The 25,718-nt window shown below is 44.4% G+C and overlaps 1 protein-coding gene across 2 annotated transcripts in view; it reads left to right on the forward strand.

Moving 5' to 3' along the window:
• DDC (dopa decarboxylase) overlaps nucleotides 1-17,894 on the forward strand; it is a 54,005-nt gene extending 36,111 nt beyond the window's left edge. For both annotated transcript variants that reach the window (XM_081885851.1, XM_081885852.1), the window contains exons 10-14: nucleotides 703-779; nucleotides 7,208-7,227; nucleotides 7,447-7,545; nucleotides 13,025-13,126; nucleotides 13,812-17,894. In XM_081885851.1, coding sequence (XP_081741977.1) covers nucleotides 703-779; nucleotides 7,208-7,227; nucleotides 7,447-7,545; nucleotides 13,025-13,126; nucleotides 13,812-14,018 — 505 coding nt within the window. In that variant the 3' untranslated portion in view covers nucleotides 14,019-17,894. The remainder of the gene's footprint in view (nucleotides 1-702; nucleotides 780-7,207; nucleotides 7,228-7,446; nucleotides 7,546-13,024; nucleotides 13,127-13,811) is intronic.
• Nucleotides 17,895-25,718: the final 7,824 nt, after the last annotated feature.

The following is a 25,718-nucleotide window of genomic DNA, read 5'->3' on the forward strand; positions in this document are numbered from 1 at the left end:
TAACTAAGCTAAGAGGTTCAGCCAGATCCCATTTCTTACTCCTGATTAACATCACAATGTAATGTGATGTGTGGACCAGGGCTGTGAATGCACTACTCCTTTAAAACACATTCTAAACACATCTTCCTCTCAAATAATTCTAGGACTGGAGTTTGTTTAGGGTTGCTTGGAAGTGTGACTCTGTGAGAGGTCAACTACAGTGCCCAGAATTCTCTGAGGGAAATAACCTGCTTTGAATGTGCTTCAGATGTATAGCATTTACATAGCTATTCCTCGTCTCTGTTTCTTCCAAGAAAAGTTTTTAAGTTCTTTTGAAGAAATGTGGTAGCGGTGATGTTAGTGCTATTAGTTTAATGAAATTACTTAGGGGCAGCGTACATATTGTGGGGCATTCTGCTACCAAGGTTTATTACACTTGAAATGAATTTGAAAGGAAATCTAGGAAAAGTATATGCTAGTTGCAGATACAAAGTAGTTGAAAAAATGATGTTTCATTAGGTTAAGTTCTACGTTAATCAAATCCGACACAAGAACAAAGCATCTGGTGTCTGCATGACTTGCATATGAATTGGGCCCTTCTATTTCACATAAATTAATGAGGGGTCAAATTTTAATCTGCAATCAAAGCTTTTATATATTTTACTCATGACAGAAGTAGCTGGTAATACAATGGCAAATAATCCAAAGTCAATATTTTTTCAGGGTGAAGAAGAGAACAGATTTAACCTGTGCCTTTAAAATAGATCCTGTTTATCTGAAGCATGCCCATCAAGAATCAGGTAAAGTGTTTTATCTTTTCCCTAACTTGAAAATAGTTTTTGGCTGTCAACGTTTGTTTCAGTTTAGATACTTTCAGCACAGTATTTCAAAATGGAAAGAGTTTCCCATTTTTTTCTTCAAAACATGTGTTAGCCAAGTATGTAAATAGAGTTTACATGAGTTCAGAAAATTGCTTGATTTTACAAGTGTCCAAAGAAATGGACAAAGGAGGGGAACAACTCTCTGATTTTGTGTTCAGTCAATAATGAGGATTAAAATGACCACTGCCACTTTTGAAAGAATGCAGAAGATGTTTGCAGTGCATAAAAGGGTGGATAGGGTATGTTAAGGGAGAAGTGAAGCGATGAATATTTTGATTCCGAGAGTACATTACAGGGGGATATGTTTTGTTGCAAACTGTAGGACTCTCTTGAGCAGCCAGGCAGCTCAATTGCCCAATTGCTCATTGTTCCGGTCAGGTTTGATTGCCTGTTGTTGAGTGAATGAAGCCTGGAAACCCCCCTCCTCACCCAGGTGGTGAGTGATTGCACAACAGAAAGTAGGGGGGAAATCTTGTTGGGGTGAACACCGCCCTGATATGTTCAGGTACTGCGCATGCAGCTCCTGTTGCTAGGTGAGGAACAATTGCCAGGATAGCAATGGGGAACAGTAGGCCTCATATTTTATGTTTGTTTTATTTATGATTTATGATTTTCATTTATATACATTTCATATAGTTCAAAACTCGACTTCCTTCCTCCTCTTTCTGCGGTTCCTTAAATTTATTTTTTACATTTTTACAACAGGCTCATCACAGCTATCTGCCAATCACCCATTCCCACCACCCTTCTGAGTAATACCCCTCCCCACCTTCTCACTATATAGAAGGGTCTGGAAACTTCTGTTTCAGTGTATCTGAAGAAGTGTGCATGCACACGAAAGTTCATACCAAGAACTAACTTAGTTGGTCTTTAAGGTGCTACTGGAAGGGGAAAAAAAATTTTGTTTAGTCCATTTCAGTGATGGCTAGAATGAGCCAGCAGTGATGTTTCCAACATCTTTCTTGAAGCAATTCAGCTCAGGGATGGGCAGAAGGTAGACCCAGATACACTAGTGGAGCAGCTACTGTTTCCCTGTGGCTGGGATTCTTGCAAGAAATGCCAGATTCAGGCTCCTCTCATCCTAGAACCCTTTAGTGCTGCTAAAGTGTGGCTTTTCTGAACTCAGCTGGAAGCAGGATTAAAATGAGGACTCCACTCAAACACTTAATACTGTTATAGATTTGGGGGGACCCTTCCTAAACTTTAAAAAATTTAAATTTATTATAAATTAATAAATGGTAGGATTTTGGTTACTCGGAATATGGATGAAAGTACAAGCTGCAGAACTGTGTCAGATAAGGAATCCCTGGGCTGGCTTATGCAAACCAGCCTGGCTGACCTAGGTAAAGGTAAAGGTACCCCTGCCCGTACGGGCCAGTCGTGACCGACTCTAGGGTTGCGCGCTCATTTCGCTCAAAAGGCTGGGAGCCGGCGCCGTCCGAGGACACTTCCGGGTCACGTGGCCAGCGTGGCAAAGCTGCACTGGTGAGCCAGCACCAGCGCCGCACACGGAAACACCGTTTACCTTCCCGCTATAAAGCATTTAGGGGTGCTTTCGAACTGCTGGGTGGGCAGGAGCTGGGACTGAATGACGGGAGCTCACCCCGCCGCGGGGATTTGAACCGCCAACCTTACGATCAGCAAGTCCTAGGCACTGAGGTTTTACCCACAGCGCCACCCGCGTCCCTTGCCGCCTGGCTGGCCTAGCAAAGAGCAAATCTATTAACATGACAAAAGGTGTTGACAGACCATCTGAGAAGAATCCTTTGGCCTGGGAAGACAGATGTTGTCAAGGTGATGGTTTGTGTGTGTGTTTGAGAACAGGAAACGGGGAGTCTTGAGCAAGGGTTGCTGGGAAGAAGAAGGAGGAAGAAAAAAAGACCAGTGTGAATCTACACTGGTTGGTTATAACATTAAAAATGCATTATAAAAATGTAATTCCAGAGGGTGCTGTAGAGCAGCAACCCATTGGCAATGGGAAATTGCATTGAGAGCTATATGTTTTTTTAAAATAGCCTTTAATAGCGTTTTTACAGATCAGTGTAGATCCAGCCTTAGATCCATCTTGGGCAGGCTGGCTGCAGGCTGGCTGGGAGAGATGCCTTGGACTCCAGGGCTGCACAAGCCCCTCTTGAAATGACCATGCCGTAAGGTCTGGACTCCCTCCATGCAGACCGAAGGTGTAAATAAACCATATTTCTTAAAGCTAAGACAGTCTCCGTCATGTCTCAATTCTCCAAAGGAACACACATGCTGGGTGATTGCCTGGAACACGCTGGAATCTTGCTATCACACAGCAGAGAGTGCGGGTGCACCCATCTTTTGTAACAATAAGTTGTCATATTACCCAACAACTTTACTTTTTACTTATTTACAGAGGAGAGGCTTTAGTAGCTTATTCCCACTGGTAATTTCTTAGTTGTGAAGTAGTTTCATTTTTTAGTTGTGAAGTAGTCTCATTTTACTATGAAACAAATGGAGTAATAGTAATGGCAATAACGAAAGGAAACTGGGAATTAATCCTCCCCCTTTGGGAACAGAAGCTAACACTGGGGAAATTTAAAATGGCTACTTGAAGGGTAATTAATAGGCCATTAGTTACTAATCCTCTGATCAAACTGATCAGGAAGCAATGAAAGAAGAAGTGCTGAATTCAGGACACAGAAGCCTTTCAGAGTTTCACTCGTGTTCTCCTGACCATACACAGGAATTGCTTTAGATTAGGCATGAAAAACACAGGAGGATAGTGCAAAACCCTCTGGAATGTAAGAGGAGGAAAGTGACATCAACTGGGTGCTTCATAAAAATTGAGCGGACAAAAGATGACAACTCCAAAGAAAAGGGTTGCTGTAGACGCAGCCGACATGAACGCTGGGCTCTCAAAGGTTCTTCTGATGTTCTTAAGTGGGAATGAAAATTTGGGATCCTAGTATAGATTAGTTATGACTTGACGGTTCTGGGATTTCAAGTCTGTACCTTGTAAATTTGAATTGGGTTCAGAGGACTATGGGGGTTTGGGAGTTTTTAGTAAAAACTAAGTAGGCCATGCAAAACGGAAACCAGTCTGTTCCACGTTGAGCTCACTTGATATGCTGACCATCCATTTCATTGATTGTTATCTGTGCAGCAGGGCATTTATTGCGCAGGCTTTCAGAAAACCAGCTATTAGTTGTCTTGAATAAAAAAATCACTTGCAATTTAATGGTTAATTTCCTCTTAACAGGTCTTAATGAAAATGTTAAAAAGCACAGCACCAGAGCACAGCCTCAAGGCACGGCTGCTTAGCTTTCCCCATATGATAACTGATGCTCTCCTTTCTGCTCCACTGCCAAAGGCTAATCTAAAGTATATTTGCCTTTTTCTGTCCAGTGCTTGGCAATAATTATAATAAGGTGTGTCATTTACATTATTTTAATACAAGAGCTGGATTCAACTCACTTTGGGGTTTTTGGTGGACCCTCTAAGTGTGGATGACACAGAACAGCTGTAGGCTTTCTGGCGTGAGAGGAAGGACTGGCCGACTCATTGCTGGATATGATTCTGAAGCTTACAACATTTATTGTATTTAAGAAGGCTATTGGCAAGCTGGAAGGGTGTGCAAAGGAGGGCGACCAAGATGGTCAAGTGTCTGGAAACCAAGCCTTTAGTGTTTTGGGGTGAATTTCTCTTGAAACTGCATACAAAAATGTGTTTATTAATGAAGGTATACATTTTTGCAAGCAATTTCTCCCAATTTTGGCATTTTTTGCCTACTCTTTTCACTATTACATTCCTTTTTAGGCACATTTTATTCTAACCTGCATTTTTTTAAAAGACTCTTTGGATAGAGAGCTGCAGTGAAAAAATTGGATAAGTGTGAATTTTGAAGGATGGCTCTGTTTTGGTTCTTACATCGCTTTGGAATGTGCAGATTTGATAAATTGAGCTTCACATGCGAAAAGAATCAAATCTCTTCCTCACCTCAAAGTCCACCTCATGTCAATCTATTTTTGTAAAATGTATTGCCTTTCCCTACTTTCATGTAAAATTTTCAGAATTGTGCTTAATGCTTTTTAGTACCTTCCATTTACAGTTTATTCATTTTCTTTGTACCATAAAGCTTAAAATAGATATTCTTCAGTCCTGACAGAGACATTTGTCTTTCCTCTTAGTTCTCCTCTTCAGCTGAAACGAAGCCTTTGCACTTGCAGTTGCTCCCACTTCTTTTGCTGGCCTTTCGATCTCACTTCCTCTCTCACTCCCCCTTTTTGCCTAAATTTAGACTGCATGTTCCTTAAAACAAGCACAATCTTGGTTTACAGAAAGTGCCCTGAGCACTTACCAGTGCTATAAAAATACACCATGGAGCCAAATGGACCAGTAGCCATGCAATAAAGATGTTTTATAGGAAAATTAATTAAGAACCCCCAAATTTGGGATTATCTCCAAACCTGTGCCAAAATTTTGCAGTTTTTTTGCAGCATTTTGCAGGGAAAACCCCTCATTTTGCAGCGCACCGCAAACTGAGCAAATGATACATCAAGCACAGGGTTCATATTTAACTACAAATCCCCAAATTTGGGATCCAACTGCGACAGTTTGGCACTGGCTTGGGGGGGGGGAATCCCAAACTTGGGGGTTCATAGTTTATGGGGCGATGTTTTATGTTTTTGGAACAAACCCTGAGCTCCTGGAATAGACCCTGCCATTTCCCTAGGGGAAGGGTTATCAATCAGTTGATCCTCGCCTCTTCCATAACAGCTTCTTTTGAAAGTACTCTTTGCTGGGAAAGTAACACAAAACCAGGAAAGCATCTTTGAAGTGGCAACAGGAGCCTAATCGAATTCTAGGTGCAGTTGGAGGCTACAGCTGGCAAAGTTGACATAATGAAAGCCATTGCCCCAGAAGGTAAACCAAAGTGGGGTGGATTTGTTGTTGCTTTTCTGCCTGTCTGCTTGTACGGTGTACTTCTATAATTGCAAAGCAACTCTGTACTGGAGGGGAAAATCCATATTTTGTCTGATGCTGTAATTTTGTGTCAATTTGCATTCTCGAATCAGGGATTGTTTTTTACTTCCTGGCAGCCAAAGGATGGCAGTCGGGTGGCAGCGAGGGAGGGATTCGCCTTTATGCTGTATGATAAATGCCCCATATGCAGCCTTAATTGCGCTCATCTGGGCTGCATAGAGCTGTACGAGTGAGGCTTATAATCATGGTGACAAGGGCTAATAGCTGGTGGCATTACGCTTGTTTCTGAGAGGTTGCTAGTAGCTCATTAGGCCCATGGCCTGTTACAGCAACATGGAATTAGTTATCAATCCCCAGTTGCTTCAGACATTTGCTCAAGCCCTGCAACCATTAAATTGACATCACCAGTGAGATAGAAAAACATGTTTTTTTCTGCTGCTTATCTGGAGTTCTGGTTCATTGAGATCTATCAATCCAATCCTGTATATACCATAAACACACACAGTTTACTTCTATCAATGTCTAAATGTTTCAAATGGTTATTTATTCCCTTTGTTTTTAGCTGTTCTTATTTTTATCTGTAAACTGCCTTGAGTCCCTCGCCCCTCCCTTACTGCTATTAGGCTTTAAAGATCACTTTGAGCCAATAAGCGGTTTGTTTGTTTTTAAGCCTAAAGGCACTAGGGGGTGTTTTTTGGTAGGGGGAGTGAGAGCTGGAAAGGGAAAGCTTAACCTCAGCTGTAAGTGTTCTTCCCCCAACATGCCTCCCCCCACACTTAGATTTGAGAAAATCCCCTAATGCAAAGTCATAGCTATTTTTTTGAGGGGGAGGGGGCTAGCCAGTATTTTTTTGCCCCGGGTGAAGCCTCCAGTGGGGGTGTCATTGAGGCTCCCAGCCTGTGTGTGTGTGTGTGTGTGTGTGTGCAAATGCTTGTGCCCGGGTGAAATAAAGTTGGTTTCACCCCTGCCTTATGGAGCCAAGTAGGGGTTTCTCCCCCGCCCCCCAAGCCTAACCACAGAGCTGGGGGCATTTTCAGTAGGGGATCACAGCTGTGACCCCCCTCCCACAATGGTTCTCTTTGCATCACATCCAGCGTGGGAAAGGGACATTTTTAAAAAGCCTAATTGCAGCATTGGGAGGAGGAAGGCAGGTGGGGAGGCCCCACGGGTGGCCGGTGGCCTGGCAGTTCCACCCCCCCCCCGAATTCTAGGTTCATGGAGGGGAGGGACGGGTGCCCTGCAATATATTTATATTGTTACAGACGTTGGACGCCACAACCACTCTCTGCTGAGAGGTTTCAAGGATTTGACTTCCCACAGTATCATAATATGACATTGTAGTTGTGAATGTGTGTTTATATAATATTACATTGTATGTTTTTCTCCCCACCAACATACAGGACTTATTACAGATTATAGGGTAAGTACAGAACATTAATTCATCACAATATTTTCATTTTTCACTCGTGTTGGAATGCTTCAGGAGAGAAAAGTGGTGTTCATTATCCACCTATCTGGGATCGGCCACCATATTTGGCTTCTTGAGCATTCTACTCTGAAATCTGTAAGGTGTGGGCAGTTTCTTCTGGTGCAGATTCTGTTCTGTATCAAAAATAATCTTATTTGATCTCTCCTCTAGCACTGGCAGATCCCCTTAGGGCGTCGGTTCCGTTCCTTGAAGATGTGGTTTGTGTTTCGGATGTATGGAGTGAAAGGACTGCAAGAGTATATCCGCAAGGTGAATGCATTTTATTTTACCACTGAATACTCAAAGGGCAAGAAAAGAGGAAAGGGAGCTTTACAGATGAACACAGGCTTTTTTTGAATCTCATTTCTCCTTTTTTGATAGATGTACAAGCTTGGTGGATCAGGGGGATGTTGTAGATGTAATGTATCTTGATTTCCATAAGGCTTTTGACAAAGTCCCCCATGATCTTCTTCTGGAAAAGCTGGCACAATATGGACTAGGTGAGATAACTGTGAGGTGGATTTGTAGCTGGTTGACTGAGAGAACCCAAAGAGAGCTCACTAACGGTTCCTCTTCATCCTGCTGAAGTCCCCCAGAACCAACATTCTGGGAGTCTCCAACACCACCTCCGAGACCAGCTCTGTCACCTCAGGTAGGGAGACTGCTGGGCAGCAAGGGAGCAGTAAACCAGAAGAATCACTTGGCCATCCTGATTGCCCAATGCCAGGAACACAGACTCTAGATTCCACCCCCAACTGGACAGAGAGACTGGAGAGGGAGGGGGAGAGAGAGAGAATCTCTATAGACTACAACAATTCCACCTCCCAGACCCTCAAGTCTGCCCTGATGCCACACTGAGTACCCAGGTGGGTACAGCTGGGTGAGACCAGCCCCACTCTGTTCACCCACCAGGTCTCAATGATGTCAAGGATGAGAGAGGTCTTACTCCAAGCCAACCGGGCATTCAACAACAGTAGCTGCAGTCCCGAGGGCTGGCTGACAGAACAACCACAATTCCCCAGGCTGGAGCAGGGGCTGGCAAAGAGCACAGTCGCCAACTCCTTGTGCCCCTTACCTGGCCTGCCCCCCATCTCCCCCTGCCCTGAACTACTGCAGTTGCCCCGATGCACATTCTTCAGACTAAACAACACCCACCCTGAATTTAAAACACTCAAGTTAAAAACAATTACAGCAATTAAAACAATTTAAAACTATAATTTAAAACCTCACAGGAGAGGGAGCAGGAGCCGCAAGACTTGAGTCCTTGCTGCCGTCTCAGTCTCTTCCAGCTACAGTCTTACGGCCGAGGCGGCCTCCGCTTCTTACACTGCTATGATCTTTGGGCCTCCTCTGCAGACCCAGTTTTTGGGGTCTGGGCCCTGCTCTTTGAGGCCTGATGTAAGGGACCTGCAGGCACAGAGCAGGTCCACAAAATTTCTAGTAACCCCCCCCCAAACCCAGGAACGATTCTGAAGGGCCCACACACAGCAAACTTTTTGGCAGTTTTGATATTTAATTTGTAAGTGGCAATACTTTTTAAAGGCAACATCTGTGTTCATATGCTTAGAAATTAGATGCCGCTGAAGAAAACGGGACTGGCTTCTGAGTAAATCTACACAGGTCTGGGCTGTAAAGTATGTTGTTGCAGCTGCAGAGGAAGAACTTCAGTTCAGCATTGTAAGAGCCAAAGCTCTGGGCGCCTCCCAGTGGTTTTATTAAGTACTACTTGTTATATAGATTAATACTGTAATTATAATAGATTTACAATTTAAAACTTCAGCGAACTATTATTTTCCTGTAGAACAGCTGCTCTAATGCAAGAAAAGTCCCACATTTTAATCTAATTTCTCCTTTGTAGTTTAATAACATAAAAGCTATGCAGAGGCCATTTGAGGTTTTGAGGGGCAATTTGGAATCCCCCCCCCAAATTGATACAGTGCTCCAGATTAGTGTATCAGTTCTAACTTTCTGGAACAAATTAAATATAGTGAAAAGGTTGCCACACTGAGTGAGAACTGACCTTCAGCATATGAACCTGCTAAACAACATAGAATCAAAGAATTGTAGAGTTTGGAAGGGACTCTGAGGGTCATCTAGTCCAACCCCCTGCAATGCAGGAACATACTAATAACCACATGGTACAGAATATATTCACAACACACACACACACACACACGCAGAGTCCTTTTTTCTGGGGGGATGCAGGGATGTGCATACCCCTAAACATTTTGTGAATCTTTGTCCTTTTGTCCATTTACTGTATTTATTTCCCCCAATTAGAACTATAAAGTTGTGATTTTCTTGCGTCAAAATGAGAGTACCCCTGAACATTTTTAAAGAAAAAAAGCACTGCACACACACACACACGACAATTAGTTTTGTATCTTGTAGACATTTCCATATTCTGTGCTCAACAGATTCCACTGAAATCTTCCTGTGAAAAGTGAGATCCAGTTTCCATATCCTGACATTGTAGCTACTGCTTCCAAGGATGCATTCATGCGTGACAGAGTCTGTGCAAAGACTTCTGCAGATGCGATTCTTCTAAAATGTGTCTAGCCCAGGGTGGTCCAAACAGCAGCCCATGGCCCACATACAGCCCAAGAGGAATTTTTTTTGGCAGCCCTCAGCAACATTCAAGAAAATAATCTTAAAGCCTTACTGGAGGGTGGGGATAGGATTAGATAGCTAGAAAAAGTTGGTGGCAAGGAAACACATAGGCACAAAAGGAGAATTCCTGGATGCTAAAATCCAAGTTTGGGGCAAGTGAGAGAACTCCAGCAGAGATTTAAAATCACAAAATATGCAGCAAGGTAAAACCTGAAGTATAGGCTCTTGGACTTTTAAAATATGCTTTCCTAAGTTCCTTCCAAAGTTTCCTTCTTCACCTAACATAGAAAAAGTATACACATTTGGTAAGTTAAAAGTGATTTACTTACAAACTCTTCGAAGGTCATGTTCATGTACTTTTCCACACAGCATTCAGAAAAAGTTGCATAGGCAGTAATACTTAGTTTAGCTCCAAAGTGGTGAAAGTTCCTAAATTATTGTTATAGGAACTCAAGAGAGGCTTCTTAGAGGCATGTGGTCTGAGATTGGTGCAACCAGCTGTAATATGGTCTTGGCAGCCACTCCCAGTCACCAGTCTAGCTGCCGCATTCTGGATTAGTTGTAGGTTCCGGGTCACCTTCAAAGGCGCATGGCAGTAGTCCAAGCGGGAGATAACCAGAGCATGCACCACTCTGGCGAGACAGTCTGCGGGCAGGGAGGGTCTCATCCTGAATACCAGATGGAGCTGGTAAACAGCTGCCCTGGAAACAGAAATGACCTGTGCCTCCATGGACAGCTGTGAGTCCAAAATGACTCCCAGGCTGTGCACCTGGTCCTTCAGGGGTACAGTTGCCCCATTCAGAACCAGGGAGTCCTCCACACCCACCCGCCCCCTGTCCCCCCAAAACAGTACAGTGGTGCCTCGCAAGACGAAATTAATTCGTTCCGCAAGTCTCTTCGTCTTGCGGTTTTTTCGTCTTGCGATGCACGGTTTCCCATAGGAATGCATTGAAAATCAATTAATGCGTTCCTAGGGAAACCGCCTTCAGACCAGGTCCGGGGACAGTCTGTCCCCCGACCTCTTCTGAAGGCTGGGGGGGGGGGACAAGGGCTTTTCTTCCCACTGCCAGCCTTCAGAAGGCTGTTCTGAAGGCTGGCGGTGGGAAGAAAAGCCCTTCTTCCCACCTCCCGCCCCGCAAGCTCCGGGGACAGGAGGGCTTTGCTGCCGACCGCCAGCATTTTAAAAGCCCCTGCTGTCCCGGGGCGATTTTAAAATGCTGGCGGGCGGGAGCGAAGTCTCCGCTGCCCCGAGGAGATTTTAAAATGCTGGGGGTCGGCAGCGAACGCTTCGCTCCCGTCCGCCAGCATTTTAAGATCGCCCGGGGCAGCGGAGAAGTCTCCGCTGTCCCGGGAAGGCAGGCGGGGGGAGCAAAGACTTTTGCCCCCGCCTGCCTTCAGAAGAGGTCCAGGACCTCATTCCGATGCCCGGCGGCGGGGTGAGAGGTTCCCGCCCCCCCCGCCCCGCTTCGGAGCAGCGTTCCGAAGCGGGGCGGCTGGGGCAGGTGTTCCCGCCCCCCCGCGCCGCTTCGGAGCAGCGTTCCGAAGCGGGGCGGCTGGGGTAGGTGTTCCCGCCCCCCCGCCCCGCTTCGGAGCAGCGTTCCGAAGCGGGGCGGCTGGGGCAGGTGTTCCCGCCCCCCCGCCCCGCTTCGGGGCAGCGTTCCGAAGCGGGGCGGCTGGGGCAGGTGTTCCCGCCCCCCCGCCCCGCTTCGGAGCAGCGTTCCGAAGCGGGGCGGCTGGGGTAGGTGTTCCCGCCCCCCCGCCCCGCTTCGGAGCAGCGTTCCGAAGCCGGGCGGTGGGGGCAGGTGTTCCCGCCCCCCCCGCCCCGCTTCGGAGCAGCGTTCCGAAGCCGGGCGGTGGGGGCAGGTGTTCCCGCCCCCCCGCCCCGCTTCGGAGCAGCGTTCCGAAGCCGGGCGGTGGGGGCAGGTGTTCCCTCCCCCCCGCCCGGCTTCGGAGCACCGGGAGAAGCGATCTCCCCGCAGCCCCTTGCTTCAAAAGAGGTCCGGGGGCAGCGGGGAAGAAGCGCTGCGCTTCCCGCTGCCCCCGGACCTCTTTTGAAGCAAGGGGCTGCGGGGAGATCGCTTTTCCCCGCAAACCCTTGCTTCAAAAGAGGTCCGGGGGCAGCGCGAAGCGCTTCCCGCTGTCCCCGGACCTCTTTTGAAGCAAGGGGCGGTGGGGAGAAGCGATCTCCCCGCAGCCCCTTGCTTCAAAAGAGGTCCGGGGGCAGCGGGAAGCGCTTCCCGCTGTCCCCGGACCTGGGGCTGCGGGGAGAAGATCGCTTCTCCCCGCCGCCCCTTGCTTCAAAAGAGAAGACCCGCTGTCCCCTGGGCAAGCTTCGTTTTGCGAAGCAAGCCCATAGGGAAATTCGTCTTGCGAGGCAACTCGAAAACGAAAAAACCTTTCGTTTTGCGAGTTTTTCGTCTCGCGAGGCGTTCGTCTTGCGGGGTACCACTGTACTTCTGTCTTATCACGATTCTGTTTGCTGCCAACCTCCTCCAGACACTCACACAAGAGAATCACCGCCTTCACTGGTTCTGATGTAAAAGAGAGGTAGAGCTGGGTATCATCCGCATACTGATGAACCCCGCCCCACCTGATGATCTCTCCCAGTGGCTTCATGTAGATGTTAAAAAGCATGGGGGAGAGGACAGAACCCCAAGGCACCCCACAAGTGAGAGCCTAGGGGTCTGAAGACTCATCCCCAACACCACTTTCTGAACACGGCCCAGAAGGAAGGAGCAGAACCACCTTATAACAGTGCCCCCAGCTCCCAGCCCCTCAAGACGGTCCAGAAGGGTGTTATGGTCGATGGCATCAAAGGCCGCTGAGACATCCAGCAGAACTAGGAAACAGCTCTCACCTTTGTCCCTAGCCCACCGGAGATCATCAACCAGTGCGACCAAGGCAGTTTCAGTCCCATGTTGAGGCCTGACTCGGGATTGGAAGTGATCCAAATGGTTCACATCCTCCAGGCGTGCCTGGATTTGTTCAGCAACCACCCGCTCAATCACCTTCATGCATTCATGAGACTTAAGCATGTTGGTTATATGGTTATCTCACAGAAAGACCATCAGTTTTTTGGTTCTTCTGCTTCTGCTTCTTTTGATGGATTTTGTTTTATAACTTTTCATTATCATTTTAGCATGTTAAGCTGGCACATGAATTTAAGGACTTGGTGTTGCAGGATGATCGATTTGAGATCTGTGCTGATGTCATTTTGGGACTGGTGTGCTTCCGACTAAAGGTAAACTTGCAGTAATTTACAGCTCTTATATTATTTGTTGCGATTTAGAGGCCTCAAATTTCAAAAGCCACAATCTCCCAGTACTACTTTCTGGTGATGACACTACTGTAAGACACATTTTTGTATGCCTTCCTCCTCCCCCCCGCCCCCCAGACACATATTTTCAATGCATTTCAACCATAAAACATGTGGTTTTTGTATACATTTTGTGCACCAAAACTTCATTGCAAAATCTGGAAACTGCATTATCTGATGAAGAGGTCTGATCTGTAGTTAAGTTTGGGACCTTCAAATTGGGTCACTCGGCTGTGAAAAGCAGAATGAACATTAAGCCTACCCAGGAATGTAATTTTAGCATGCAGTTTTAACATGGGATTTTAGTAAGTATAAATGTTTTTAAATGGCTGATTATATAGGTAAACTTGTTTTTAATGTGTGTTTTTATTTTGTACTTTTAATGAATATCTTAGGTTGCCTTTTGTAAACTGCTTAGGGGACTTTTGTCTGCATAAGCGGCATATAAATGTTGCTAAAAATAAATAAATGTGGGTGTGGCTTACTCCAAATTGAGTCATGTATCTGCAGGCTGAAAGAAGGTTGCCCACCTAAGATGGTCCTGACAGGGCTACCAGAATGACGTGTGTGATGTTAATGACCACTCTTGCTTGTTTTATCTTTATTCTAGGGTACTAATGAACTGAATGAAGCACTACTTAAAACCATAAACGCTTCCAGGAAGATTCATCTTGTTCCCTGTAACCTGAGAGGGAAATTTGTGCTGCGTTTTGCAGTTTGTGCCCGCACAGTGGAGTCTGCCCATGTTCAGTTTGCCTGGAAGCACATTACGAAGTTGGCAGGGGAACTTCTAAAAGCACAGAAGCAGCAAGATTAATGGCTAAAAGTCACTTGAAGATTTAAGGAATCAGGAAGGACAAACCGTAGTGATGAATTATTTCGCTTCTGGCATGACTGATACATGCAAAACTACCATAATCAAACTGTGCTGCTATAACCCAAATCCAGGAAGTATGTAGATAAAAACACTAAGCACTGCTTTGCTGGATCAGGCCAAGTTCCTTATGTTCCAGCATTCTGTATCCAAGAGCCCCAACCAGATTCCTGTGAGGCCTCTCAAGCACTGGCAGCCGCCTCCTGTGGTCTGTTGCCAGTGTCTGGAATGCAGGCGGATAGACTGGTTCTGTACATGGCAGTTCCATTTAGGAATCATGGCTAATAATAATTTCCCACAAACCTTCCCTCTATGCATCTGTCTAAAAGTGTGTGGGCCCCACACTTCTATGCCACCCCCTTAGCTTGTGGCAGGTGGAATCAGTACACAGGAAAAGCAGACAAGATTAAAATCTTAGGTTTTTTTTTAAAAAAAGCATAAACAATCATTTTGTGAAGGGTATGAGAGGAGGTAGTAAAGAATAGAAATAGCTGATACTGTTCAGATTGAAAATCAAAAATATATGGAAAACTTTTTGGGGGTTTGTGAAGCTCACTTAATTTTTCCCTTTTTCAAACTATTGAATCACTCACTTTATTTTTGATATTTTCAGAGTTGAGAATTCCCGCGTAGTTTCCTAGGTTGTTTCAAGGTTGCTACCCTGAAGGAGCAATCCTTGTTTCAGTGGACAGGCAACCTTGCCCAGCTCCTCTCATGTACCTGAATCACACCCATCGCTGCATATGCTTGCTGCTTACAGCAGAATGTTTGCCGTGTCTCTTGGTCCAAAAGAAAGAAATATCTAGTCTTTTTTCTTTGATTGCTAGTCACTACAGCCTCCTTGGTTTGTGAAAGGAACTCTTTGATTATGTAAAACCTGGTGCAAATTAACAGGTAGTTATCGCAGGAACATTTATTGGATAAACACGTCCTTTGGAATCATGTCGAAAAATGTATTTGCTATTATGGTAGTTTTGCTAGTATTGGACAAGCTGTTGCTGACACGTACAAAATCTGAATTAAGAAAGTATTAATAACACAGATATATCTAACACCCTGATTCTAGTTGCATTACAGTGAAGCAAGTTTATTTCTGCGTAGCTTTCATTGAAATATTGATCTGGATTGCTGTTGTAATTCTCAAATGTGCTTGTGTGTATTGATTCACAATTCAGTATCTGGGTAGTGACAGGCAACTCTCCATTTGTGCGCAATTGGCATGCACACGACCGCTGGCACATGCATTGTTATGGCACCACAGGACAGGGACAGGGCGGGGGTGGAGCGGGGCAGCCTTGCGTGTGTCCCACTGATGCACACGGTGCCTTAGAATGCAACCGCTGCGTACATGGGGAGTTGCCAGTGGCCACCTCAAGTTCTTCAGTGCGTAACTCTGAATAACCGGCAAGCTTGGTTTGTGACTGTATTTCTCTGAATTTCACGTGGGGCTAACTTGTTTTGAATAGTCTATCATACAAAAAGCTATTTCCACACAGAAAACTGTACGCACACACATGGCGAGTATACGAATAGTTTAGAACCGTTCTTTTGGCATCTAATTTTCTATGTGCAAATAATTAGTTTTCAGTCATGTGAGATTTTGTCTAGAGTTGGAAGTTAGACAACCCAGAAACAAGTTTACCATGTCATTGAGAAGTAGGCCCTAGTTAAGCTAAGCAAGACACACAATTATGGTTCGTTTGCTTTTAAGTTTTTATCACTAGATGCATCAAAACTCTAATAATTAGAAACCAGTACGCCTGTGCCTTTGATGCCTTGCTTGCGCGGGGGAGGGGCAGGGGGAGGGTTGGTTGGTTGGTTGGGGGGCGTTGCTGTTGTTGATGTTATTTTTTGGATCTTTATTTTGGATCTTATGATTTATGTGGAAATTGTTCAGTTTTTTGATGCTTCATTTATTGTTTACGACTACTTTTGTTCTGTTCGTAGTTCTGTTGTTTTTTTTATGTTGTAAGCTGCCTTGAGCATGGTTTGAACTGTGGAAAGGAAGCATACAAATAAAATGGTTGGTCAAGTGATTCACAGAATTGTAGAATTGTAGAGTTGGGCAGGAGTAAGGGGGTCTTCTAGTCCAGCCCCATGAAATGCAGGAATATTTTTGCCCATGTGGGGCTGGAACCCACAACCTTGAGATTAAGAGTCTCATGCCCTTCCAGCTGAGCTTGATTGACAGCACATCCCAGAATCCCCTCTGAAGATTCAGGAAGCCTGCAGTGCATCTCAAGCAAAAACAACAAACATTTTGTTGTCATCGAATTCCCATCTCTAGGTAAATACAAGTTGTTAAATATTGGTATTTTGGTTTTCTACATTTTAAAATCTGTATAGTGCCTCACCTCCCTGCCTTACAGTGGAAACATTAACACATGGACACAAAGTTTGGCTACTTCGCCACTATCATTTCTGTACTGGTGTTAAGAAATCACCATAACCAATATAGTCGCATTGAGGTGTGGCTGTTGGACAAGGGGAGGGAAGCTCATCTCCCAATCCCCTTTGGCCATGAACCACGTGCCCAAAGGCCAGTCGCTATTTCTCAGTGAGGATAAAATGTCTCGTGTGCAGAAATGGGTGGGAGAGAACTGAGCATGTCTCCGTGATGGGAAGCTAGGCTAGAAACGTAATAAATGAATAAAAAGGCATTTCAAGGGAGAACATTTTCATTACCAAAGACATTTGTATACTCCAGATTGTAAAAGAATAGTACTTGTACAACAAATGGATCTTTAATAACCTGGAGCTATTGTGGCATTCCAGATTTCACCATCTATCATGGCTGATCATATTAATTGCCTGTGAACATTTATTGGACAAAAGAATAAACTGTTTCATCTCTCTGAGGTCCTTTCTCGTCTTCTTTGCCCCACTGACATACCAACAGAGTTTTAACAATAAAACACATTGAGCATTTTCTTTAACTGCAATTGATACAGTATCTGAAAGAATTCAGAAACTCATTGAATTCCCTTTCTAGTTCTAAATTAAGGAAATAATTGATTTACAGTATTAGCTGTAGATTATGCTTGATGCCAAGGCAATGTGAAGTTTCTGAAGTTTTCTGTGTGCTCTGGGTACCTAAAACTCTCTGCTCTGATGATATAGTGAACTCTGTTTTGAAACTGTTGCCGCTGGTTCCCACCATTTAAGAAAATGCTATTTTATTTATTTCTTTTTGCGGACAGGTCTCCTGAGGTTTTATAGCTGCATTGACAGGCAGAAATTCAGCAGCTGCCTAGCTGAGCAGGGGAGAAACCTGTAACAGTAGTCCTGTCAGGGGGAAAAGGAGACAAGCCGATCAATAGTGGTATAATATGGCAAAGGCTTCTTGCATTCAATCTCGTTTAGTGGCTAGTGGAAGTGCTGCCCTGTTGTGCTCATATTGTCTTATCCACTGCTTGTAAAATGTGTATGTCTGGACATGCCTGGCACTATTGTTCCACCTATAATCACTCATTCATAGATTTACTGAGCCAGGATCCAATGTGTCTTTTCAGCAAAACCTCACAAAGCTGCTGAAATTATTTATTGTTAGCTGTTATTTTGTAATATCATAAATGCACTTAAGCAGAAAATCAAACCTCAAAGGTACAGTACGATGAGGAAAAATGATTTAATATTGCAGTGTTCACTCATTTTGTACAAGAATAATATTTGTGTACAAGAGATTATATATATGCACTTCCTTATCGGTTAATATATTTTAAAATAGATGTTAATTCTGCTATTGTGCAAGATATTGTGTATTGCTAAAGTGTATGGCAACACACCAGACTGCATTAAAACTGATGCTGTAAGATTGCATTTCTCTTATCATTCTTGCTTTCATTATTCTGATGGGGTTTGGCTGGGAGTTTTTAAATTAATGGTTGCTGTTATACATAGGCTCATAGCTGATGAAATAAAATGAAAGGGGACCCTGATACACTGGCCCATGGCTTTGCTCACCAATGGAAATCTACATTCAAGTGGGTTCTAGGTCTAATTTTGTAACCATTTCCCCCTTCGATAGGAGGGCCCCTTGCTTGGGGGGGGGTGGCCAGGCCAGCAGCAATCTTGAACCCGATAGGAAGGACAGGGCAGGAGCTACTGGGAATGGTGTGTGTCCAAGAGGGCACTGAGTCCATCAAGCTAGACATCCCCAAGGGGTGGACTCCTCTGCTCAGTCATGGAGGGTGGCTTAGAACTGCTCTTGAGATGAATGAATTCATTGTGGTCTGCTCCTCTGGAAGCGAGTGTAGGGTTGCAGCCTGACTTCCAATAAAATTTAAAGGATTTATGAATAAACAAGTTTTGGGGTTAAACAGTAAAATTATGCATATGGCACCCTTGGGGGACTCCTTCCCCCCCAAAAAAACCCATTGCAAACATGGAGATGGCAAAGCATGAAACAGAGAATAAAACTGGTGTTTGATCTTTTGGAAATGACCAATTATTTCATGCCTGAATTTAACCCCAGCCGTGATGTAGTAGCTTGCACACAGGGCTTTTTTCTGGGGGGATGCAGGGGTACGCATACCCCTAAACATTTTGTGAATATAAGTTTGGCCTCATTGAGGGGCAGTATTTCAATATGAGTACGAAAATGAGAGTACCCCTAAACATTATTATTATTTTTTAGAAAAAAAGCACCGCTTGCAAGTTCATCGTTTTCCTGCAGCCCCACGTGGGCTAATGTGGAAGTGGGTCGATCTTCAGAGCAAAGGAGGAAGGGATCTTTTCTGTGGGTCTATGAAGAAAGATGCTATGAGACCAACAGGAACTTCACTTTAGGACTGAGGAAACCCACAACTTACACAGGAGTTACATTCCAGAGATAACATACAAAGCCAGATTCACGTATAGTGGAAACACATCAGGTTTAATGAGTGGGATTGCCAAAGTCATTTTTCCTGGAAACTGGAGCCCTTTTAATTTAATATAAACTTAATTTTACATTTTTAGCCATGCACGTAAAGCTGAATGCACACAAACTAAATGTGTGTAAGTTGTGAGCTTGCTGCACACCATTCATTCATTCCCAACCTTTTCCCCTAATAGGGACTCAAGACGGCTAAGAACAACAGCTAAAAACATGGGGGGGGGAGCATTAAAAACAATTAAACATTGAAAGAATTAAAACTATATATATGTATATATGTGTATATACAGCACTCAGTTCCCCGTTATAACAAGAAAGTCTTCACCTGCTGGCAGAAAGAAAACAAAGGGGGAGCCCATCTCGCTTCTCTTGGGAAGCAGTTCCAAAATTGCCTGGGAGCCACCACCAAGAAGGCCCTCTCCTGCATGCCCCACCCGCAGCGTGCCTGGGAGGGTGCTGGGGACACAAGAAAGGCCCCTCCAAAGTTGTCCTGGCAAGGGAGTTGCCTGCTCCCTCTCGGGAATCAGCATTGGGATTGCTGCTCTGTGAGCCAGTTGAAGCTTCTGAGCACTTTTCAAGGGCAGCCCCAAGTAAAGCACGCTGCGGTAATTTGAAATATCAAAATTATTTGTCAAATACATTACGATGGACAAATAAGGGGTCATTTTGACTGCCTCTTCCCTAGTCTGAACTTAATGTGAAAGGCAAACTTTCCCCCTTTTGTTGAAATATACTTTTGTCCATTTCTCTGTATGTCATGCAGCCCAGCAGCCCCAGTGACATATACCTGAGTGAATGGCAGAAAAATTACTTTGGTGTTACCTTTGGCACCTGTGCACCAAGACAGAAGGCAGATGTGTATTGTGCACAGATTTTACGCATGCATTATGCATGGGCAAACTTAGCGATCTCCCAGGTTTGTGCAGCCAACCTGTTCAAACCATGCAGAAAAATGCTCTACAGTTATTGACTCTGACAATGCAGAGACTGGCTTGAATAACTATGTTAAAAACATTTTGACTTTGGCAAGATGTCAGGAAAATGACAGTGATAAGTGGCAATCTGCTTTGACAATGAGTAATGTGATGGAATTAAAGGATGTGTGTAAGTGTTGGCTGGGCCTGGCCAAAGTTTCAGAGCTGTCTGAGGCCACAGGCAGATGGAAGCATTGATAACAAGGTCACTGCCTCCGGTGCTTCACATCTTCCCAAACTCACTCTCTGCAGTGGTGGCTGGAGAATCTGTCTTTGCGGCTGGCTCATTGAATTGCATAAATCAGAGTGTAGGTGTCCTTGGGAGAACCCCAGCTGTGAAATTTTATCAAAATTTATCAACCAAGGCAGGAGTTGCATACTTCAAAGTTCCTGAATTGTTTTGGCACTTGGAATCAAACAGGAGTTAAGGGGAATCATGGAATTGTAGATTTGGAAGGGACTCCAAGGGTTATCTAGTCTAACCCCTGCAGTGCAGGAAGCATCCATGACAGGTGGCCATCTTTCTAATAAGATTGTTTTTGATAAACCCATTCTGGGTCTTAGTATCCACAGCATCTTCTTCTATGAACCTACCTGGACCCTGGGATCACCAACGGAGTTCCTTCTTCATGTGCCTCCCCCTCCAGAGGTCGGGAGGGTGGCCACATGAGAACAGGGCCTTTTCTGCAGGGGCTCCCCATCTGTGGAATGCCTTCAGGCACCAGGCAAAAGAGCTCCTCTTTAACCAGGCATTTGACTGATTGACACCCATTGCCCATTTAAAATGTGATGGGGGGGGCACTACTGTGTTGTTTTTGTTTCTATTTTGATTATGTATTATGTATTTTGTGTTTTTATATTGTGATTATATCCCATAAACCACCCTGAGACCTGTGGGTAAAGGGCAGTATACAAATTTAATCAATAATGATAATAATAATAATAGTAAAACAAGCACAGAAGAAAAGCTATTATTTAAGGCTAGAAGAAAGGGGCCATTGTTGCTAGAGAATGCTAAGAAGGGGGGGCAGTGGAGTTTGTAAAGTCCTTTCCAGCTCTGCAATTCTATTATTCAAAAACAGCATCCAATTGTATGCAAGCATAGATAAAACATCTGGCTTCTTAATCTTGGGAACCAGCATGCAGAATTTGGTGACAATACCTTAAGATGTATCCTAATGCATAAAAAAGACAAAGGGATAAACAACTCCCAAAATATATAGTAGATACAATTAACCTTGATAATGTGTGCATTAAAAAAGAGGAGAAAAATGAGTTTTTTCCTTAATCAGCATTTTCAGCAAAAGTGCAATTACTTTTCTAGAAGATTCTTACTTTTTGGCAGCACATGACATAAACTTTGTTGCTTTTGAATGTTTCAGTTATGCTGAACCAGCAACCCGAATGGCTTCATAAAACTTTCATTTCTGCATTGTGTACATAGAATACTCGTGTCCTCTGCAAATCCACTGGTGGGAGAATTTTAGAACTCATTCCACAAGGGAGCAGCAGCATAAGCCAAGAAGTGTACACAGCAGTTCTCAGACCGTAAAGCAGGGCCCCCCTGCCAAGGAGACGCGAAGTTCCAGAGTGGGAGAGGGCTGGAGACAGGGGGTGACGTCCAGTGGCGTAGCGTGGGGGGGCGGGGGGGCAGCCGCACCGGGCGCAACATCTGGGGGTTAGGGTTAGGGGGCGCAAATCCACGGGTTAGGGGGCGCAAATTACTTGCCTTGCCCCGGGTGCTGACAACCCACGCTACGCCACTGGTGCCGTCCTTCCCACTGGCCAGGACTGCCTCAATGGAAGGGGCCTCTTTTCACCACGCTGAAAGGGGGCAGCAACTCAGCCCAAACTGAAAGGTGAAAGTGTGGCAGATGAGAACTGCGGTCAAAACGGGAATCATAGAACTGTAGAGTTGGAAGACAGCCCAATGGTCATCTAGTCCAACCCCCTGCAATGCAGGGGTCACAGCTACATGCCCTCCAAAATTTCTCCAGTGGAAATAGGGACGTCGCATTCCACAATGATCATTTTCCTATTTATACCCCAGACATCTTCAGGGTTCCCCAGCCACTCTGGGCGGCTTCCAACACATATAAAAACATAAGAAAACATTAAACAATAAAAAACCTTCCCTATACAGGATTGGCTTCAGATGGCAAGAGGGCTGGATAACTCCATCTTTTCCAACATTTCTCCAATGGAAATAGGGACATCCTAAGGAAAAGTGGGACATTCCAGGATCAAATCAGAAACCGGGGGGGCTTCTCTAAATCAGGGATGTCCCTGGAAAATTGGGGCATTTGGAGGGCTTGCAGCTCAAGAATCCCTGATAGATGGCCGCACAACTCTGCATAGGGAGGCTGTTAGTGGTTTATGTCTCATTGTGTCTTTATATTTTGTTGGGAGCACCCAGAGTGGCTTGGGCATCCAGTCAGCAAGAGGATGAGGAGGAGAAGGTGACCACTGAAGCTGCACTGAGCTTGGCCCCAGGCTTGGCCTCCTCCACCCTATTGGAGCATTGAAGGGCAGCCCCCTCTCCAGAAATATTGGGGCCCCCAAAAGGGCCGAGGTTTTCAACCTTTTTGAGTCAGGGGCTCCCTTGACCCACTACATTCTTTCTGTGGCTCCCCTGTGGGGTTCAGGAGCCCAGGTATGTCACCCCTTGCCTGCAGAGCCGGCAGCCCCTCACCCTTTTTCCAACACCCTCCCTTGTGGAGGGTTCCCTCAGCCTCCTCTCCTCTCCTCTCTCCCTGGGAGTCCTCTGGGCAGCTGCTGCCCCACCCCAAAGAGAGGCACCATTCGTCCGCAGCGCTCATAGCCAGGGCTGCTGCAGCAAACAGCTGTGCAAGCCTTGGGGAGACAAGAGATGCGAGAGGGGATCAGAGGAGGGAGGGAAGGAAAGAGGGGCAGAAGCCAGTGCTGCCCACGACACCCCTGGCCATCCTTCTAGGCACCCCAGGGGGCCACAGCACACTGGTTGGAACCCATTGGCCTAGGAGGTGGCAACCCTGATAGACACCCTTAATTTCCACATCTGTGGCAGGACATAATTGACGGGGGGGGGGGGAGTGGGATACATATGCCGTATTGTGTTGTTACACAAGTTGTATGCCGCCCCCAATCTCTGATAAGCTGTGGCAAGACTCCAGGGGGTTCCAGGGCTCACCCAGCTCTGTGTTCCTGTGAGAATTAAGACTCGATGGAGAAATATGATAACGTAATTTGGGAGTTTATGCTGAAAAACTTAGAATATATGGAGGTGGGACAAGAATTTTTCAATGGCATAAAGGCAATCTATACTGAGCAGAGAGCAAAACTGATAGTAAATAATGTGACTACCGAAGATATAAAAATATCTAAAGGAACAAGACAAGGTTGCCCACTATCGCCATTGTTATTTATAACGGTTCTGGAAGTTCTCTGAAACGCAATTAGACATAATAATCAAATAAAAGGGGTAACAGTGGGGCTAAATGAATATAAAGTTAAAGCCTTTGCCGATGATTTGGTAATGACTATGGAAGAACCAATAGAAAGTGTAAAGGAGGTACTGGAAGAGATGGAACAATTTGGAAAGCTGGCAGGATTCAGATTGAATAAGAATAAGACGAAAATGATTGCAAAAATATGGAACAAAATATGATTGAATTAATGCAGCAACAAACGGAGATAGAGGTGGTGAAAAAGGTTAAATACTTGGGAATTTGGCTATCACCTAAGAATATTGAATTGTATCAAAACAATTATATCCCGGTTTGGAAGGGAACAAAGAAGGATCTGGAGGTGTGGGCCAGAATGAAATTATCATTCTGGGGAAGAATATCTACGGTAAAAATGACAGTGCTACCAAAGATGTTATTTTTATTTCAGACCATACCCATATTAAAGGGTATAGGAATTTTTAAAGAATGGCAAAAAGTGATTTCAAGGTATATCTGGCAGGGAAAGAAGCCTAGAATAAAATTTAAGTTATTGACGGACGTTAAAGAAAGAGGTGGCTTCGCCCTGCCAGATATGAGACTGTACTATGAGGCAGCATGTTTATGCTGGGTAAAAGAATGGATAAAGCTAGAAAATAATGAATTATTGGATCTTGAAGGTTTTGATAACAGATTTGGATGGCACACGTATATTTGGTGTGAAAAAAAGAGGGCTCACAAAGGATTTGGAAACCACATCTTCAGGGGTTCATTAATAGAGGTGTGGGAAAGATATAAAAATATATTGGAGCCACTGGCTGTCCCCGTTGGAGGTAATCAGTGTTAAGAAAATTAATATGAGAAAAAAATGGGGTACATACGGTGAACTGGTGACTAATGAAGGAGGGAAATGGAGACTGAAGCCATATGAACAAGTTAAAGAGCATATATATGATTGGCTGCATTATCGCCAGGTAAACGAAATAATTAAAAAAGATTTGAAGGAAAAAGGTTATGTAGAAAAGGAATCAACTTTCCAAAAAGACATAATAAACAATGAATATAAAACTCTGTCAAAAATGTATAAGATATTGCTGGAGTGGCATACTAAGGATGAAGAGGTTAAATCGGTAATGATACAGTGAGCAAAGGATTTTGGGTATAATATTCAATTTGAGGAATGTGAAAAATTGTGGAAAGAGAATATAAAATTTACGGCATGTACGTCGCTGAAAGAGAATGTAATGAAAATGTTTTATAGATGGTATATGACACCTGTAAAATTAGCAAAGATGTATAAGGTGGATAACAAATGTTGGAAATGCAAACATAAAGAAGGGACGTTCTTTCATCAGTGGTGGGAGTGTAAAAAAGTAAAGTTTCTGGGAAATGATATACAATGAGATGAAAAAAATGTTAAGATGTACCTTTGTGAAAAAACCAGAAGTTTTTCTTTTAGGGATGGTAGGAAAGGACATAAGAAGAAAGGACTTTAAACTTTTCCAATATGCTGTAATGGCAGCCAGAATCCTGTTGGCCCAGAAGTGGAAACAAGAGGAGACACCGACGATAGAAGAATGGAGACTAAAATTGACAGCCTATGCGGAACTGGATAAATTAACTGGGAAAATTAGATACACTAAAGACCAAAAGTTCATCGAGGACTGGGGAAAATTGGTGGATTATCTGAAAAACATATGTGGTATAAACACAACGTTAGTGGGATTTCAAGAGGCACTGTAAAAAAAACAAATAAGTATTGTTTATTAAAAATAATGGGAGTAAGGAGGAATAATGGCAATATGAAAAAAGGGACGGCGTATTAAAGATATAAAAATGGATGACTATTAGAGACGCTGAAGGAAGTTCAAAACAGGCATAATTTGTTGTATTCGGGCTAAAATGTATAACTGGATGAAAATTAATAAAATTTATTTTTTTAAAAAAAGACTCGGTGGAGAAATATGATATATTCACCTATTTACACCTTCAGTCTGAATGGAGGGAGTCCCGATCTTGCGGCCTGGTCATCTCCAGAGGGCTTGTTCCCCATAGCAGGGCAGCCCTGGGGTCCAAGCCCCCTCTCCTCCCAGCCAGCCTCCCAGATGGGTCTCACCTTGGTTCTCCTTGCTCCAAGCAACCCCCTGCTCCAAGCAACTCCGCCCCATCCATCTGCTATCCCAAGTCTCGCTATTTAGAGGCACATTTTCCTAGAGCAGTGTTTCCCAACCTTTTTTGGGCAAAGGCACACTTGTTTCATGAAAAAAATCTCGAGGCACACCACCATTAGAAAATGTTTAAAAAATTAACTCTGTGCCTATATTGACTATATATAAAGTAACTCTCTTTAATAGGAATCAAATAAACACAA

The sequence above is a fragment of the Podarcis melisellensis genome, assembly GCF_964234715.1.
Source record: "Podarcis melisellensis genome assembly, chromosome: 13".
NCBI lineage: Eukaryota > Metazoa > Chordata > Lepidosauria > Squamata > Lacertidae > Podarcis > Podarcis melisellensis.